This window comes from Pelodiscus sinensis, chromosome 1, assembly GCF_049634645.1.
Source record: "Pelodiscus sinensis isolate JC-2024 chromosome 1, ASM4963464v1, whole genome shotgun sequence".
Classification (NCBI taxonomy): Eukaryota; Metazoa; Chordata; order Testudines; family Trionychidae; genus Pelodiscus; species Pelodiscus sinensis.
This window is the reverse complement of record NC_134711.1, coordinates 107,861,725-107,881,444: the sequence shown is the minus strand read 5'-3', so window position 1 is coordinate 107,881,444 and position 19,720 is coordinate 107,861,725. Positions and strand designations below refer to the sequence as shown.

General features: G+C 46.1%; 1 protein-coding gene across 1 annotated transcript in view; it reads left to right on the top strand.

Moving 5' to 3' along the window:
• The window catches only part of NINJ2 (ninjurin 2), a 73,290-nt gene extending 54,101 nt beyond the window's left edge, over positions 1-19,189 (top strand). The window contains exons 2-4 of the mRNA XM_006135440.4: positions 11,773-12,004; positions 15,671-15,860; positions 17,463-19,189. Of these exons, the coding sequence (XP_006135502.1) occupies positions 11,773-12,004; positions 15,671-15,837 (399 nt within the window). The 3' untranslated portion in view covers positions 15,838-15,860; positions 17,463-19,189. The remainder of the gene's footprint in view (positions 1-11,772; positions 12,005-15,670; positions 15,861-17,462) is intronic.
• The last annotated feature ends 531 nt before the right edge of the window (positions 19,190-19,720 follow it).

Sequence of the window (19,720 nt, the reverse complement as noted above, 5' to 3'; positions counted from 1 at the left end):
TACTCATCCAGGCTGCTCTTCTGAGTTCCAACTAGTCAGAGGTCGCTTCTGTGAGCCACAGCCAGGAGACAGCCTGGGCTTAAATATTCCTTCCCAGACAAAGCTCTAGAGATTTTAAAGGCTAAATTCCTTATCTTTGTGTGGTGTTACGTTTCCAACTTAACCTTCTGTTCCTGGGTATTTTCAGTACAGTAAGAGATAGTAAGATGAGCTATTGGGCAGACTCTCAGCTGATGTAAATCAGGGAGGCTCCATCAATTTCAGCCAGCTGGCACACTGGCTGAGAATTTGACCCATTTTTTATATTACAGTAGTCCTTACGAACTCCATCCGCCATCAGGGAGGAAGGCCTATTGTGCTACATACAATACAGAGAGGAAGACGACAGTCCCTGCCCCAGAAAGCTGACAGTCTACATAGGACGTAACAGTGAAAAGACAAATTGAGCATAAGAAACTGAATAGAGTGTGGTAGAAAAATAGGCATCTCGGCTGGCCACTTGCCTGATCTTTCAGAAGAGAAGCTGGCTATAACCCCTCAGGCTGTTGTGAGCTTGCCAGAAAGATCCTTTCTGATTTCAGAGGTCTCTTGTGAGCACCTGGTTATGGTTACTAAGACCACTCCTTTACATTTAGGTGCTACCTTTACTCCAGAAGAGCTGCACCTCTCAGCATCACTGGGATATATGAACGCTCTGAGAAGCATTCATGACTAAAGTACCCCGGGGTGGCTTTACATTACAGAAAGGTACCTCCATTCTGGTTCCTGGGGCTGATCCAATGTCCTTTGAAGTCAAAGAGAGTACTTCCACTGATTTCAATGGGCTTTGGATCAGACTCTTTATGAGCAAAAGAGATGGTCATATTATAAAAACCACCACTGCAATTGGCCTCCTTGCCGGAAGCCGGAGTGGAAAGACAAAAGAGGGAATGGGCCTTGAAGACTGAATTCACCTTTCGCTCAGAGCCTGCATGGCAGGATTTGTTGTTACTTGTATCCGCAGAACACTGCTAGTATGTTTGGTGCTGTACAAAACCCAGATATAGACATAATCTCTACCTAAAGCCATTTACAAGCTACATGTTTTAATTATTATCCACATTGCTCTCTGTGTGCATGCCCTTGTATATGCCAATAGTCCAGGACTATGCATGTCACCTTTCTCTGTATCTGTCCATGTCCCAGCATATATATGAGCATTTCCTTATACCAGACCATGGCATAGAAGTGGTTATTATAGCACCACTTTTTCCATCTGCCTGTTCTGCAACAGTGGGGCTTCCATAGCTGAGGCCTCCAGCTGTGCCACCTCACATCCAGTCCCCTTCTAGGGTTAGCAGCAAGTCCAAAATAGGAAGACTCAGAGTCTGTCCCCAGCTGGGGCTCATCATTTTTGGCCTTTGGTCTAAGGCCTGTACATACTTCTTTGGCTGTGTCTACATTACAAAGAAGAGTCAGAAAAAGATATGCAAATTGCAAACTTTCAAAAGAGGCTTTTCTGACATTTGGCCCAGCTACTCGGGGCCAAAAGTCAGAAAAAAATCCTCTTTCAGAACATCCCATCTTCCTCATAGAATGAGGTTTACAGGGATGCCAAAAAAATGCATCTGCTTTTCTGAAATTTTTTTTGGAAAAGCAAACGTGTTCCTTGGATTCAGGAGAGCTTTTCTGGGATACCAAAGGTATCCTGGAAAAGCGCTGAAGTGCAGACATAGCCCCTCTCCTCTTGGTCTGGAGAAGAGATGGGGGAGCCAGGCCTTCCTGCCTTTTCCTCTAGGTTCCCAAGGCAACCAAGGACTGATCCTTCAATGTCTCACCATTTCTCCTACCTTCTTCTTGTTTATCAGCATCTTCCACAGATCTGTTAACTCTCCTATTCTCAACCTTGTGTAGCGCCCCCTCTCCACCTGGTTACCTTCTTTTAGAGCCAATCTCCTTTCAGGTTCGGATGGATAGGTCTGGGTTCTTCTGGATCCCGCCACCTACTCAATTTTATTCTTTCTGATTGATGTACTTGGCGGTGCCTCCACCCCCCTCACTCCTTCCTAGCAGGGTTGCCAGGGCAGCTTGGGAGGAAAATTCTAGCCCAGGATAATCCCCACGTATTTGCCAGATAGTTGGAGACTCCCAGAAAATAACACAAACACATACACTATAATAAACACAATTATATTAAACAGGAGACAATTATAACAGAACAGGGTAAAACATTATTTTTAGGGTCACCGGTGCCCTGCAACTGTGAAGTTAGTGTCCCGTTGGTACGCGTACTTTGTTGGGGCCCTTGATGACTGTTGACCACACAATCCTTCTCTGCAGAGGTTTAGCAGTGGGGCTGACTAGGTCCAGTACAGCCCAAAGGACTCACAAATGGGAGAAGGCAGCAAATCCCTCCACAGTTTAATAGGCTGCAGGTAATAAAATCCCCAAACAAATTCCCTGACTTACTAACTAAAAATTGGTGCACTCACACTCCATGAATGAGCCTCAGGTTGAGAGATGACTCAGTCTCTGCAAAGGGGCTGCTCTCTTCTCACAGGGGTCCTCTTCAAGCAGGAACCAGGCTGCTTCGGTCCCAGAATTTCCCCTCACTGTGAAGGGGTGCAGGGCTCAAGATGCAGACCACACAACTGCACCAAAATTCAAAACTATAGCCTCCCAGGCCAGCCTCCAGACCCACACAGCAGGCAGCAGCCCTGAACTTGCTGCTAGAGCCCAGCTGACCATGCAGTGACTCTCTCACCCAGGGAGCTGGAGAGCCAACTCCGCCTGGCTGGGGAAGCCTCCCAGCAAACTCCACAACTGGGAATCAACAGTGGAGACATAAACCCAGCTGAGGGATCCTGCCTTCAGGTCCCTAGAGGCTAGCTCTCAGGGGGAACCCTGCATGCAGGCCTGGGGCTTACTAGCTCCCACACACTCAGTCCTCCCCTTTTCCTGGCTGGCTCCAGACTCCCCTCAACAGTGGTCTCTCCTTCCCCCTGGGAGGGGCATCTCACTCCCTGTGGGTTGCCGGGCAGACTCTGGCCCTGGTAGGGAGGGGGAGCCAAGGCAAACTCAGAGTGCCTCTCCCTGAGCTGCCAGCAGACAAAGCCCCGGGAATCCAAGCAATCTCCTTGGGGGTTACACTTGGATTTGTGGCTGATCAGCATTTCTTCCCAAGCAGCTCCTGAGGAGCTTCCTCGAAGTTGCTCCCAGCAATGCTACATCCTGTCTGGCAAAGCTAGGCAGCATTTCAAACAGCCCTTCTGGCACCCCTCATTAAGACAAAGTCCCCTGCCAACTCTCCTTCTGAAGCTGGGTTATAATTCAGCTAATCTCTGTTTCTTCTTAAAACAGAAATCCCCCAGCTTTTCTTCCTTGAGCTGGAGTTGTAATTTAGGCCAGCTGTAAGGCTTTAGCTAGCTTCTCCTTCAGCTGGCCTCTTTTTCCCACTTAGTCCTCCTGCTCAGAGGTTCACCAGGCTGATCTCTACCTGATATGAAGCAGGAGGCAACATATATGCCGTTTCCCAAGACCCATCCCTCTGACAGAGAGAAGGGAACCTTGACCAGCTCGCTCTGCAAGGCTTCTTGTCCCCAGTCCTTAAAGAAACAGTAATGATATTTCCTCTCAGCCCTGCTTCCTCTCAACCAATATCTATTTTTGTCTTTTACCATTTTTCTATATCTCCACAAGAGCTCTGTGTAGCTCGTCTCATCCACCAGCAGAAGCTGATCCAAAATCAATACAAGTTAAACCACTAAAATATTGGACTCTCTAGTCCAGCAACATCCATGGACCATGGATAGGGCTGGATCAAAGAGCCCCAGCTGGCCAGGTTCAAGGGCTGGGCTGGCAGTAGGGAGCGCAGCCCCGGCAGCAGTGAGCTGGTGCAGGCCAGCTGGGGCCAGTGGCGGGGAGTGCAGCCCTGGTGGGGCTGCAGGCAGTGGGGCCAGTGCCCAGCAGTGTAGCACTGGCTGAGTAAGCAGAGTAGGGAGCACTCCTGCGGGGAGTGCAGCCCCAGCCAGGGCCAGCACAGTGTAGTGAGGAGCATAGCCCTAGCCAGGCCAGAGACAGCAGAATGAGGAGCACAGCCCCATTCCCAGATGGGAGTGCAGCCCCGGTAGGGCTGGTGGCAGCAGGGCTGCTGCGGGAGCAGGGCCGACAGCCAGGCGGGGAGCCTTGACCTCCCCTGGTCCAGCAGACTCCATGGTTTGGGACCGCTCAGGTCCCAAGAGAGCCGGACCAGGGAGGTCCTACCTGCATTACCTCTATCTTGTTAGTTAATATCTCCTAAGTCTTTTTAAATATCAGACATCTCAAAATCTTAAAGGGCCACACCAGGGGACAGGGTGGGTTGACCTATATGCCCCACTAACCTTAAGGAGACAGGCTATCCCATTACAGAGAGGAACATGGTTTAGTGGTTAGAAGAGGAATGGGAGCCTACTGGCTAGTAGGAATCAGGGGATCCAGATTTTGTTCCCAACACTGTCACTGACCCTGTGTGCCTTTTGGTATGTGGGCCAAACATTTTTAAAAGTGGCTTCTTTATTTTCAGTGCCCAAACTTGACTCACTTTGGAGGAGATATTCAGAATGACTGAATTGAACCCCCCTAACTCCAGATGAAGCAATCGGGAGCTGCAGGTGATTAGTATCTCTGAGAGTCAGGTTATAAGTATCTCAACTCAGGCACCTAAACATAGCGTGGGTATTTGAAAATGCGGCCTTAATCCCTGCATACATTTCTTCATCTGCAAAATGGAGATAAGGATACTTTCTTGCTATTCAAGGGGTTTATTTTTAGCTTGGTCATAAGGGTGTGTCTACACTGCACCGTAACTCAAAATAAGATTTGCAATTTGAACCATGCAAATTGCGTATCTTATTTCGATGCTATTTCAAAATAGCTTATTTAGTCATTTGGTGCTGTCTACACAGTGCCAAATTTCAAAATCAAGTGCTAATCTGAAATGTCCGTTACACCTTGTAGAATGAGGTTTACAGGGACGTCGGAACAGTGAGCCCGAAATAACAGACTTGCTGTGAAGATGCAAGATAGCTATTTTAGGATACTCCAGTCTCTCGAATAATGTTGCAGTGTAGATGTAGCCTAAGTGTTTACAAAATATTTGTAAACTGTCAGCAGTGAAATGCTATGGAATTGCCATATCTGTGTGTGTGTGTGTGTGTGTGTGTGTGGTGTTCTCTATGCATGTTTGCATATGTTTGATATGTGTTTATCTAAATACAGATGTTTATTGGCGAGAATCTACAAGTAAAATGAATTTCTCTGCTCCTTTCCCTGTATCTTCATTACCTCTCTGTGTCTTCATTACCTCTGTGTGTGTGTGTTACTTGGCATTCTTTAGCAGCTCTTTTGCATCTAATGCTCAATAATACAGTCTCCTTAGACACACTTTCTCAGCAAACTCTCCTGAAGAGGATTATCATTCACATCCCTCTTTTTCTGTGTCATGCTGTCCCAGTGTCTCTTTTAGTCTCGTCATAAGTGTCTTAAAAAACAGGCCTACAGTACAAGCTGATCTGAAAAAGTATTCCCCCTCATGGAAATTTTCAACAAAGAAAACTTTTGCTTCTGCTGAAATTTTCTGTGCATTTTCAAGTATTTGGCTGAAAACCAGTTTTTGGCCAGAATATTTTGACAAAAGAATAAAGTCTTCATGAAAAGCAGAAGTTTTTAAAAAACTGTTTAAGCAAAACCCCAATTTTCCTTTGAAAAACAGTTTATTTAGGTATTTTTTCTACTAGCTTTTCTTGCACTGAAGTTGGCTTATGTGACTTAAGTACAGTAGTAGACATAGGCAGTTGGGTGCACCCTCTTGTGGCCATTTTGACATTATACTGTCATTGTAATTTAATAGTTTGCTATGTTATACACTCAAGTAAAAAAATCAGACCTTGCCAGTCTCCTTAAAATTAGTGGGCATAACCCCCCCCCCCCCATTTCCTTAATCTCATTTCTAACAACCACAAATAAGAAACAAGTCAATCAAACCTACATTTTAAAATACATTTGTTTTAAATAAAGGAAAGAGGTTTCATTAATTTATTTATTTTTTACACAGAACCTAAACATTGACACAAGCAACCCAAATCTGTCCTTTTAATAAATAATATCACTGAGTAATAATTCTACTTCCAAGAAAGTAGAATAAAGAGAATTTGTCCAAGAGAGTTTTGCACTAAGAATAGCAGTGTCATGGCAAGAGGTTCATTTAATATGGATGTTATTATTCAACAGCAGTATTAGTCAACAAATAGGACTGGGCCTCAGGGGACTTGGGCATTCTTTCCAGCTCAGCCACTGACTTGCTATATGATGGTGGTTTGGGATATACAGGAAATCAGACTGTGTGAGCTGGTGATCTCCTCTGCAGTTAAACTCAGTGACTTTACATCTCTATGGCTCATTTTCCCTGTCTGTAAAAGAAGGGTAATTATTGTGTATTGTGTTGTCGATATAGATCTTGTTGTTATAGTAACTGAGTAGGTCACTGGGGTCAGCCCAGCTAGTCTGGGCTCATTCTAGTTAGTTCCGTGCTATGCAATAAAATGGACACTTGCAACTACTCCAGCTCTCTGCATTTCCACTGATTTCTTCCTATACTGTGAAACTCCCCACGACATAACAATTATACTTGGCCATCTTTGTGATGCATTATCAATTGAGAAATGCCTCATACTGCTAATTGCTGTGCATGATTACATACAGCCCTGCTTCAGGACAGTGCCTTGTGTCTGGTTTAATGATAGTGAATTCTCTTCCTTGCAATATAGTGGGAGAAAGATGGAGCTTCCCACGCTACAGGAGGGTGAATAATTTCAAAAAGGAACAAGGGCTCAGTTCTTTCAAGTCAACATATAAAATATGGCAGTGAACCCTTTTGCATGTACTTGGCTTTGCTTTATCTCAAGGGGCTGCTGGCTTTGATAAGCCTCACATTGTCAGGAAACCCAGAGTAAAGAGACAACCCTGAAGTCACTCCAGGGTGGTCTTTATCTTTATCCTGCAAGCAAATATAACAGAGCTAGCCAAATGTTTATAGGAAAGATTGGTATTACTGTTGTAATGGCCAGAATCCTCTATAAAGGCCAAAACCTGAATGCACTGAGTTCCTGCAACTCAGTCAATGCATTTCTGAAAACTCAAGTTATTTATTTAGTTGCCTAAATATAGCTATTGGTCGGAGCCTAACTTTTGGCATGCAAGCCTGAACATTTTGCTTACACTGCAGTGATGAGCTAAGCAAGGGCTAAAAGAACGTCCATAAACAAATCCACAGAGCTAGAAGAGGAAGCACCGATTGGACAATCTATACCTTTGGCAGTGAGTCAAGTGTGTTTTTGCACAAGAAAAAGTACAGTAGATCATCAGAAGACAGGGCTTTTTGTGCAAGAGTTATTCCTGTTTCTACGAGGAATAAGCTTTTTTGCACAAGAGCTCTTGCGCAAAATGGCATGTGTGGACAGTCAACAGGGGTTTCTTGCACAAGAAACCCCTTTTGGAAAAAGCACAGGTGCTCTGATGGCCATTCTGTGAATGGCCATCAGAGCTTTCTTGCGCAAGAGCATCCATGGCAGTGTGGATGCTCTCTTGTGCAAAAACACATTTCTTGAGCAAAAGCACATGGCAGTGTAGACACGCTCTTGTGCAAGAACTTTCTGCAGAAGAGCTATTCCGCAAAAAGTTCTTGCGCAAGAAGCCTGCAGTGTAGACGTAGCCTCGGACTGCGTCTACACTGGCATGATTTTGCGCAAATACTTTTAACAGATTTCCGTTAAAAGTATTTGCGCAAGAGAGCGTCTACATTGGCATGTGCTTTTGTGCAAAAGCATCCGTGCCAGTGTAGACGCTCTCTTAAGCAAGAAAGCTCTGATGGCCATTTTAGCCATCGGGCTTTCTTGCGCAATAAATTAACGTTGCATGTCTACACTGGCCTCTTGCGCAAGAATACTTGCTCAAGAGGGCTTATCCCTGAGCGGGAGCATCAGAGTATTTGTGCAAGAAGCACTGATTTCGTACATTAGAATGTCAGTGTTCTTGCGCAAATACTCGCGGCCAGTGTAGACAGGTGGCAAGATTTTGCACAAAAGCGACTGCTTTTGCGCAAAATCTTGCCAATGTAGACACAGCCTTGTAGTGTGGACGCTCTGCAAATTTTTGAGCAAAACCAGACATTTTTGCGTAAAAACTCTGCAGTGTAGACGTACCCTGCGTGTGGGCACCTATGAGAGACATAGTCTTGTTTTTGGTCCTAACGAGACAGAAAAAAAGTTGCTTGTGTGTATTTTATACCCATTCCAAACACATATAGCTCATTACCTTTCCATAATGCACCATGCTAGTCTCATCCATTTAAAAAGGGGGATGAAAGAGGACCCAGAGAACTGTAGACCCGTCAATCCATTTGGAAGCACCTAAAAGATATAAGGATTATAAATAATAGCTAACATGGATGTGTCAAAATTCTATTGTGTCAAACCAACCAATTTTTCTTCTTTGACATGGTTACCGGCCTAGTGAATAGGGGAATGGTAGGCATAACATTTTTTTATTTTAATAAGGCTTTTGGCACAGTCCCACATGACATTCTCATAAGCAAATGAAGAAAATGTGATATAGATGGAATTAATATAAGGTGGGTGGAAAATTGGCTGAAAGACCATATTCAAAGAATATTTATCAATGATTCACTGTCAGATGAGACATTGCCTAATGAGGTTCTACGGGGGTCTGTCCTGGGTTCGGTACCATGCATTATTTACATTAATTACTTGGATAATGGAGTGGAGCATATGCTCATAAAATCTGTGAACAACACCAAGTCGGGAGGGGTTGCAAGCACTTTGGAGGACAGAATTAGCATTTAAGTGACCTGTACAAATTGAAGACCTGGTCTAGAATCAACAAGATGTGATTCAATACAGACAAGTGCAGCATGTGACATTTAGGAAGGAAAAATCAAATGCACAGCTTCAAAATAGGGTGTGTCTTCTTGTTGCTAAAAGGGGTCTGGGAGTTATGGTGAATTACAAATTGACTATGAGGCAATAATGTGATGCCATTGCAAAAAAAAAGTTAAAATAATTCTTGGATGTATTAGCAAGAGTGTTGCATGTGAGACCAGGGAAGTAATTTTCCTGCTCTTTTCAGCACTGGTAGGGCTCAGCTGGAGAACTATGTCTAGTTCTGGATGCCACACTTGGAGAAAGATGTGGGCAAATTGGAGAAAGTCTAGAGGAAAGCAACCAAAGTGATAGGTTTAGAAAACCTGACTTACAAGAAAAGGTTACAAAAACTGAGCATGTTTAGCCTTGGGAAAAGAAGAAGAAGGGGGAACCTAATAACAGTCTTCAGATATGTTAAGAGCTGTAATAAAGAGCAGTGATTGACTGTTCTCCTTATCCATTGATGGTAGGACAAGAAGTAACTGGCTTAATTTGTAAGGATAGTGAGGCACTGGAATCCAAGGGAGGTTGTGGAATTCCTGTCATTTGAGATTTTTAAAAACAAATTAGACAAGTGCCTTTCAGGGATGGTCTTCTCCATTTACTTGGTCATGCCTAAGCAAAACTTAGACAGGAGTAGATGATGTTTTGAGGTCCCTTCCAGCCCTACATTTCTATGATTTCTCATTCAAGCTAAAGGGTGTTCCACACCAGAGTAAAAAAGGAAATGTTTTCATTTGAAAAGACCAACCAATGTGCTTTATTTGTCTCTGGGTAAGTGACTAAAAGCAGATGGCTCGGCCTACTTGTGCCAGTCACTGGTTTGATAGAAGCAGTCTCGTTTGCTGAGCTTCATTGTTCTCATATCCGTAACTCATCATTACACAAGAGAAGCTATCAATGCCTAGTGTCATCCCACTGGGAGGATGTGCAGCCTCCTCCAGAATGGGAGAAAAATATAGATAAAAACCATATAAATGGAACAAAACATGTTAGCTTTACCCTGGGCCAGTACCCTGATTGTATGGCCACCAGTGTGCTGGGTCCCACATGATTCCAGGTCAACCAGATGCAGGTAGAATCTGTTTCTGTGTTATGGTTCCGTCGGCACAGCCTGTAAATTCTAGGTACTCAGGTGCAGTATTGCTCCTAAACTGTGGGGCAGCACAGCTTCACAGGGGATTAATCATGCCCGGTCAGTCAGTCAGTCAGTCAGCTCCCCACACAGAGCCCTGAGCCTCTGTCTGGGCAGGGCTGATTAATCACCAGTGAAGCTGTGCTGCCAGGCAGTTTAGAGGGAACACTGTTCAAGTGTAGTTAGCAAAAACGACCCTATCCTAGGAGAATGTCTTCGTTACAACAATCTTTTGGCCCACTAAGATGAAGGAAGGACATTCATGCAGCCCACCCAACAGCCTACAGCAAAAAGCTAAAATTATGCTCTTCAGGCTGTGGCCAACTTTCTTCCATAGATTTAAAGGGCCAGCTAATGAAAGAGCCCATTAGGAAAGGTTTAATTAAGGTGTTCACATAGGGAGTTCAGTAAAGGCCACATAGTCAGAAAATCATGAGGTGGCTGGTTTTCCAGCTGTCTTAAGGCTCTGGTGGATATGGGCGAGAAACAGTCTGTGTTTTCCAGAACTGCAGCCCCATATGCTACTGATTTAAATTAGTTATGTTTTTTCTTTACTTTGTTCTGTTGTCCTGCTGATAAATAGAGATCCTTCAGGATTTCAGTTCTTTCCTTCACTTGAGATTTGCTACCATGTCACTATGCTCCTAATGAATATTCAATTAAAAATCATTATTTCCTTCCCCACACTTCTTTTTCTTGCACTCTCCTGTACCTGTGTCCATTTGGGTCAGGGCAGTGAGTCTACACAGGCTGCAGAACTCAGAATTCAGTCAAGATGGCTGACAAAGGCAAGGGAGAGGAAGGAGCTGATGGGGTGAAGCAGTAGGTGGCTCTCTTCTCTTCTGTACTCTTTGTTAAGTCAGGGGTAGCCAATGGTGCAATCTGCAGGCCAGATGTGGCCCAGAAAGCCCTAAAATGCCTCATCCTACAGTCGCCTTCATGTCCACTACAAAGTCATAGCTCACAGAATGCAAGTTCTAACTCCTCTGACTGAGTTTGGCTAGTGGTATATTGACCAGAGTACCCATTGTCCAGTGCTTTTGCTGCTCCCTGCAAAGGCTGACATACATCTACAGACCTTGTGTGTCCATGTTTTAGAACAGCTGATGGTATGGATGATCAGAGTGCAATTGTTTCAAGGAGAGGAACCTAGGAATTGCCAGACTGGATGAGACCCATTCTAGACCTATAGAGTCTGGTATCCTGTCTCTGCCAGCAGCCAGCAGCACATGCCTCAGAGGAAGATGTAAGAATCCTACTGTAGTCACACCTGGATTACCGTATCCACAGGGAATATTGCTCCCTAATCACCCATTCATTTTAGGTTGCATTTTTGCCTTGAAGAATCAGGGTTAAATATCTCTTTCAAAACTCCTGGGATTAGTTAATCTCTATGATTAAGACTGGCAATTCTTATTAATCACACACATGTCCAATTCTTTTTCTAATCTTGCTATTCTTATAGTCTCCACTATTATTTGGTGGCAATGAGATACATAGGCTAATGGGGGGAGGGGAGGATTCCTTTAATAGTTTTCAATTTGCTGCCTTTCAGGTTCGTGGTATGTCCCTTCTGAAAGCTTTCTAGATTGAACCCCTTGACGGGGCTAATACTCAAGGTGGGATCCACTGGCCAGTCTGCTTAGGAATCTTACTGATGTCACTCTCTCTTCTCCCCAGACAGGGAATCCTGGACCAAGGAGGGACAATACAATCAATATCAACCACTATGCAACAAAGAAGAGCGTGGCCGAAAGCATGTTGGATGTGGCGCTGTTCATGGCCAATGTCACACAACTCAAAGCAGTGCTGGAGCAGGGGGTTTCATTCCAGTATTATGCCACCCTGATATCGCTCATCAGCATCTCACTCTTTTTCCAGGTGGTGATTGGAATTTTTCTTATAATCCTCGGTAAGGTATCTTCTGAGCTGCTGTTTGCCCCCACTGTCAGCAGCAGTCAGGGTCATAGTAGGAGGAATGGGGTGGCTGGAGCAAACACCCATGTCTCCCTCAAATTAGTAAATCTACCAGCAAGTGCATTTCTTCCTCCTCCATCTTAGCCCTCAGCTTTACTGCTTCTTTACTCCTCAGCTTTCCCATCACTATACTAGGGATGGGGAATTGTTTCTGCCATCTCTCCACTTCATGTTGCACTGCACGACATCCTCACACTTTGCCCTCATCCATACTGTCCCTGGCTTGTGGCCTAACAGAATGAGTCAGCCTGCAGTTCTAGCCAATCCTCATTTAATCGATCCCAAACCTGTCCTTGTGTAGTATGTACAACAGCTACCTTGGGTCCCCAGTGTTTCAGAATTCTCACTCATAGTTGGTCCTAGACAAGTGTGTAAAGGCCCCTTGCTGTTGTGGTCAGTGTTCCCTGTAAGCTGAGTGCTTGGGAGGCTGCCCCAGAGAGATTCAAATGCTGTTCAGCTGATTGGCAGAGCGCCCACAGCCACCAGCACAAGTTTCCACACTTGCCTCAATGCATATAACAAAATTTATTCTTCACCTGGACAGAAAAAAATAGAGGGAACATTAGTTGTGATGTGTAGTGGTTCAGTGGTTGTCTTCCCCAGGCCTCAGAGAGAAGCCACCCTGCCTCGCAACATCAAGCAGTCAATTAGCTGTAAGCAGTCAATTAGCTGGCTAGGGCTTTAGCCCTCTGGTCAGGACAGAGTAACAGGGACGCTTTAGCCCAAGAGACATTTTACACTGTCTGTAGCTCTGGCCCTCTGGGCGGAACAGACCAAAGAGCAGTTTTTAGCCCAAAGCCTCCCTGCTTGGGTACACAGCAATTAACACCCTCTCATCTGGAGCTCAGTCTTTAGCTTTGCAGACAGCTGTCACGGTCTAGGGCAGAGGTCCCCAAACTGTGGGGAGCTCACTGCCTCATGGGTGCACAGGAATGTTTGGGTGGGGGTCATAGCAGGCCCAAGCCAGCCCCCATGAAGGAGTGCCACCTACTCCTGCCCCACTCCCAGCTGTGGCCCAACTCCCGTCCCTGTGCCTGACGATCTCCATCCTCTGCCCTGGCTGTGTGTCTGGCTACCAGTCCTCACTGTGGCCTGCTACAGCTCCGCTCCCACCCCTTCTCCCAGCCTTAGTCCCTTCTGCAGCCCTGCTCTATCCATGCCCTCCCCTTCCCTCCCCCTGGAGCTGCAGGCCCTGCTCCCAGGCCTGGCTCGGAGTGTGTGTGAACAGGGGCATGGGGGAGTGTGACCCACCAAATTTGGGGACCCACTGGGTTAGGGGCTTACAGTCTACTGGTTGGGACAAGCCAGAAACAGGGCACAGGCCTGCTAGCCTACGGTCAGGCTAAGCCTAAACTTCCCTGCGGTGGGTTTGGCAGCAGGGGGTTTGGGTAGCCAGACCCACACAACTCCACCGGCTCCCAGACCAGGGCCCTAGCATGGTCAGGGGGTCCCACCACCTGGTCAGCATGGAAGTTATCGAAACACGCTGACTCATCTCCCCGCAACACAAACGGACTAATGTCCAGTTGCCGGGGCCTACTTCCTATCTCCCATCCTTAGCATGGCTCCATAGCCCAGGATTCTCAGTCTCCTCAGAGTACATGGTGGATAGCAGTCCCAGCACTTCCCCTCCACCACAGGCAGTCTCCTCTAGCGGCAGGGCAGGGCACAGCTTGGTCACTGGTTCAGGGTTCAGCAGCAAGGCAGAGCAACTGAGCTGCAGGGCCTGTCTGGTCCTACCCCTCTGCTTCTGGCACAGGGGAAAGGGCTTTGCTGACGAGGGGGCATGGGATAGTTCCTCCCCCTCAGGCTCAGAGGAAGGTCACTCTGCCTCACTACAAGGTGTCTGCACTGTCAGCGCACCCGTCTCCAGAGCCCCTTATCCCTTCCCTGACGCTTTTCTCCACACACACACTTTGAAGAAGAGCTTGAGCAGCCAGCCCTCCCTAAGCACCTTTCCCCTCCCTGTGCCACCTCATCCAGTGCCCCCACCACTTGGAGAAACCTTTCCTGGCCCTCACTGACAAGCACACCAGTGCCTCTATTCTTTGTCTAAAAATCTCCCATTGCCCTCTTCCTAATGCCAAGAGCCCTATCCTCCTCACTGCCCCTAAATGTAATAGGCTGTTGGCAGAGGTTTTTCTCTGCACCTACACACTGTGCTATGCTGGAAAGTTAGGTTGACCCAAATACGTGGCTCAGGGGTGTAAAACATTTGCAGCATTACCACAGCAACAGAAGACCCCTTCTGTCACTGTAGGGCTACGTCTACACTGGCATGATTTTCCGGAAATGCTTAAAACGGAACAGTTTTCTGTTAAAGGTATTTCCGGAAAAAACGCATCTACATTGGCAGGATGCTTTTCCGGAAAAGCACTTTTTCCAGAAAAGCGTCCGTGCCAATGTAGACACGCTTTTCCACAAAAAAGCCCCGATTGTCATTTTCGCGATCGGGGCTTTTTTGCGGAAAAGAAATCTGTGCTGTCTACGCTGGCCCTTTTCCGGAACAGTTTTCTGGAAAAGGACTTTTGCCCGAACGGGAGCAGCATAGTTTTTCCGGAAAAGCACTGATGATTTTACAGTAGATTGTCAGTGCTTTTCCGGAAATTCAAGGGGCCAGTGTAGACAGCTGGCAAGTTATTCTGGAAAAGCGGCTGATTTTCCGGAATAAGTGGCCAGTGTAGACACAGCCTAGGAAAAGTCTACACTGTAGCCATAGTGCTTCTAGCAGAGATGCAGTCTGAATTGGCAATAGTCTCCACCAATCCCATCCTGCCTGGAGCCTCCCCTCAGCTGATAAACAAAAGCCTGTCATTCTCAGCATGTGTGTGTGTGTGCCAGCCCAGCCCGTTTGGCACTGCGAGGAATGGCAATGGAGTAAGAAAGAACCTGGACTGTAGACAGCTGTAATTCCCTTGTTTATGGAGGGCTTGATTGTCAGAGGCGCTCATCACCAACAGCGCCCATTGACTTCATCGGGGTGTGCGTGGGCCCTATGGGTGTGCTTCAGAAAACTAGACCTTTCTCGATTAACTTGCACTGTTCTGCCTCCTCCTCCCCCCACGAACTCTGTAGATTTAATAAAATAATTCTCCCAGCAACAGTGCTCTAATCCCTGAGGCTTATTCCTGCTACTGCTTCATGTGTGGTCAGCAGTAAGACCAAGACACGGTTCCTTTAGGGGTGGAGAACTTTTTTTGGGTCAGGGGCAGCTGACCCACAGAAAAATGAGTTGGGGGTCACACACAAATGAGAAGCAAAAAAACCCCAAAACAAAACAAAAAACAAACCATCATTGACGTGGCCCCTGACTGAGAAGGAGAAAGACACTCCCCACTCTCCCTTCACACACTAGAGCCTGGGGGAGGCGGGAGGGGAGGGGGGCAAAGGTAGTAGATTTTGTGTGCTTCAGCCACACACATGGATAGCAGGGGGGCTGAAGCACCAGTGTGGGCTCCCCAATGCTGGGGGAGCCCCAGCCTTGGGGGTCAGATCCAGGCAAACTGGGGGTTGCATGTTGCCCCCAGGCCTTAGGTTCCTTACCCCTTATGAGGTTTTGAGCCAGTTTTCAATTCTCCCTTTATTTTGTGCTTTCCCTCAGCTCGGCTGAACCTGAATGACGTGTCAAAGCAGCAGCGCCTGAACATGCTCAATAATGCTGCCACGGCTCTGATCTTCATCACCGTTATCCTCAACATCTTCATCACCGCCTTTGGTGTGCAGAAGACTGGTCTCTACCCTACCAGGAATACCAGGAGGCCGTACTGAGTCCTGGAGAGCAAGGGAATCAGGTAATGAAGAGACGAGGGCCCACTACCACTCACCTTTGGGAGGGTCAACTGATCCTGCAGTCAAAGAGTCACAGAAATTATCAGTGCTGTTGTGGAAGGGAAGATGGGGGATAGCCCTACACACATACACATGGCCCCTTTCAGCCTAGTGTTGTCCCCTGGGAAGCCTGGGTTGTGGGACAGGATGTCTCAGGAAAAGGAATTTCCTTGCCTCATTTCTAAAGCAAGAATGTCATGAGTCCATGTTTATGGGATGCATCAGGCACCTGATAGCAGCAGCTGGTCTTCAGCAGATAGCAAATCCCAAGCTGGATAATGAATAGGTGCCATGGGAGAGGAGCCAGACAGTGGAAAGGAGAATGTGGCACATACATGGGAATGGACCTGGCTGCAAAGAGATATTCGGGCATTGGAAAGGATCGGAAGAGGGATCAGTGCTGGCAAGGGCTATGGGAGGAAATAGAATCAATAGGGAAGGGAGCTCTTCAGAATGACCATTGCTCTGTGGTGGTATCTATTTTAGGAATCTAATTTCTGACCTTTTTTCCTGGATGAGAGTCATGTGACTAGTACTCCAGACAAATGGCTGGGTTTGCAAATCAAATCTGAACCAGGTATCACAGTTTTAAAGTGAGGTGGGATCTCAAGTCTGAGAGGAGATGATAATAGCTTATAATTCTTGCCTGAATGGGTCCCACCAACGATGCTGGGGCGATGACCAGCAAGAGAGTCCCATAGGAATTTGGACTGGAGATGGAGGCAAGATCCTGGATTCAATGCAGAGGCACAAGGCTTTCACAAAATGCCACTGGATTTGGATCTTGCAAGATCTATGGGGTTTAGGGACTGAATGCCATATTTGTTGCAGCAACGATTATCTTCCTCTTTTAAGTGCGATAGAGAGCAACCCCTACAAATTAATACACATGCAACATTTTTAACTCCGCTTTCTGGGTTTTTCTTACACAGGAGTCAATCAGGCCTTATTCATATAATACTTTGGGATTCTTCAGCATGAAAAGCATGAAATAGAATTTAAGGCCTCGTAAGCCACAATCTTGCAAGAACTTACGCACATGTTAACCTACAAGCACAGAAGTCATCTCACTGGACTAGAATTATGCAGTGTTAGAAGAGATGGGGATAGGGTGACCATCTTTGTTGGATGGAAATAAGGCCAACTATATGAAAACTAAGAAACAGTGCTTTATTGTAAGGGACTTTAGGGAACCACCAAATGATGTCCCTTAGCATAACATGTATTTTCTCTCAAGTTTACAGTGCAATTATCATAAACTTCAATGTTGAAAATGGTCAGGGGACATCTGCTAAAACAAGGGACTGGTGGCCACATTTGCTGTGGCTCCACTGTGAATTAAGGAAAATACTTAGGGCAAATAGAAAGAAAATAAATGTTACAAACAATTGTGGCATGCTTTTGTGGCAAGCTTTTTGCACAATGTGTGTGGAGGGGAATGAATGGCAAGAAGTATCACAGGTGCATGTTATCTTCTATGAATAGCTTCTGAATCTTCTATGAAATACTTACTGGCCTGAAGCACCTCATGGAGTCTTATCTTGCATCTTTTGTTTTTCTTGCAGGCTGTGTGTGTGGCACCAGCTTTAGGGTCCCTTCCTTCAATTTTTTACTGACCTCAGCAGAATCCTATCAGCTGAATGGAGAGAAAGAACTCCTGAATTAATCTTCGACAATTGTGTGTAAAGTATTTTATGCAGGTTGATTATATAAAGCATGTGTGTTTTGCGGGAATGAAATTTCCATTGATTTTTCAAAGGTAATGCAAATTGTGCAGTGATTTCTAACAAACTTCACAAAAAGTTGCAAAAAGGCATTTTCCAAACTTGCTCCTGTGCATAGGTAAAGCACTTATTCCTGATTTTAATTGTCTGCTTCTCATATTCAATATTAACTAATTTTCTACGGGGTTTTATGAGTTTTATGCTCAATTATATTTATTTTGTGAGCAAAAGTAATCATACTATGTCCACATATTTTGTAACTGGCAATATTTAAAAGTAACACTATTGAAGAGTTTATGTCTCAAATATAGATTGGTGGATTGTTTTAGTGGGAGTAATATGAATAAAAGTGTTTTCAAGATTGTTTACAAAAATTAAATGAGATGCATTTTTGAAAACGATTAAGAATTTCTCTGCAACTTAAACCCCAATAGCACATAAATACTATGCTCAGTTATCACCACAAGTACCCTGTTAGACACTTTCTAAGGCAGTGGTCACCAACCAGTAGATCGGGATCTACTGGTAGATCTTGGAGCCTCTGACAGGTGATCCTGACTGGTTTGACCAAGAGGCTATCAAGTGCCAGCGCTTGCTGCCCCTCCTACCACTGCTGCTCATCTCCTGCCCTTTGCCCAGAGCTGGCCTTACCGTGAGGAGAACTGAGGTGGATGCCTCAGGTGCAGACTGTGGGAGGGAGGCGCCACTAGCACCCAGAGAATTGAGACCTTTCAAAGTTTTGGCCCAAGCAAGGGGGCATGAGGGCGTCACTTGAGCTCCCTGCCTCAGGTGCCAAAATGTTGTGGGCTGGCCCTGCTTTTGCTTTGGAGCTGCCCCCACCCTGGGAGCCTCCTGCTTGCTGGGCAGGGCAGGGCAGCACAGGGAAGGGAGAAGAGGGGGCACTGATGTCAGGGTGCCCCCCTCCCACCCTGTATTCTATCTCCACAGAACAGATGGGGGAGGAGGGTACAGCGCTTGCGATGGAGGGTGTTTGCTGGCTGCTTTAGGGAGTGGTGCAGGGCCGGGCCAGGGGTGAGTCTGCCGTAGCCCCACTGCATCACCACCCAGAAGCCATCTGAGGTAAGCAGTGTCCAGTTAGAGCCAGAATCTTGAACTCCTGCCCCAGTCATGAACCCCCCTTACACTCCAAACCCCTGTCCTAGCCCTGGACCTAAACTCCCTTACAGTCTGTACCTTGATTCTCCTTCTGCACCCCAACTCCCTACCCCAGGCTCAGCTCAGAGCCCCTCTCACACTCCAAATCCCTTAGTCCAAGATCGGAGCCAGAGTCCCAACCCTTTGCCCCTGCCCGGTGAAAGAGAGAGAGGACAGGGGAGGGAGGGAGGACAGAGTGAGTAGGGGTAGGGCATCAGAGAAGGGGCACAAAGGAGGCAGGGCAAGGGTATTTTGGTCTGAGGTAGATCCTGGATTGCACTTAAATTCAAAAAATGATCATGTGCTTAAAAAGGTTGGAGATCACTGCTCTAAGATAACATGGTACTATAGGAAAAATAGGACATGTACCTGACTAAATGAAGTGGAACAGACAGGCTATCTCTACATATCTACCTATAGTGAGGAGCAAAAAATAGCATATACATCTTCAAGAGTACACTGGGTTTAAAACCTTTTTCAGTGTTATCATTTAAGGTGTTATAAGTAACAGGTGTGTTATTAAATACAAAATTTTAATCCTGTTGAGAATTCCACTGAACTGGAAAACGGATTTACATTTTTTAATTTCTACTTTGAGATTGTGTCTCTTCAGACCATTGTGAATTAACAGATTCTTTCGGGAAGCCTGATTTTTGGATTCTTGCTGTCACACTCAAAAACTGGGTATTTTTGACTTGTCAATTATTTGCATATTTGAGTTTAGGTTCTACCCTCACTGTTTGGGGTAGAAATCTAGCCTGTCTTACTGTTCTGTTTCAATCCCTATGATCAGGGGAGCCGACAGCCTTCGTAGGCCCATGGGCAAAGTGGAGGAGGAGCGAGGGCAGCTCCATGCTCCCAGAAGGAACAGGACCTCGGGCAGAAGGGGCGGAGCTGAAGGTAGCTTGAGAGCCGTCCAGAGACCGAACGTGGCACTCTGGCAG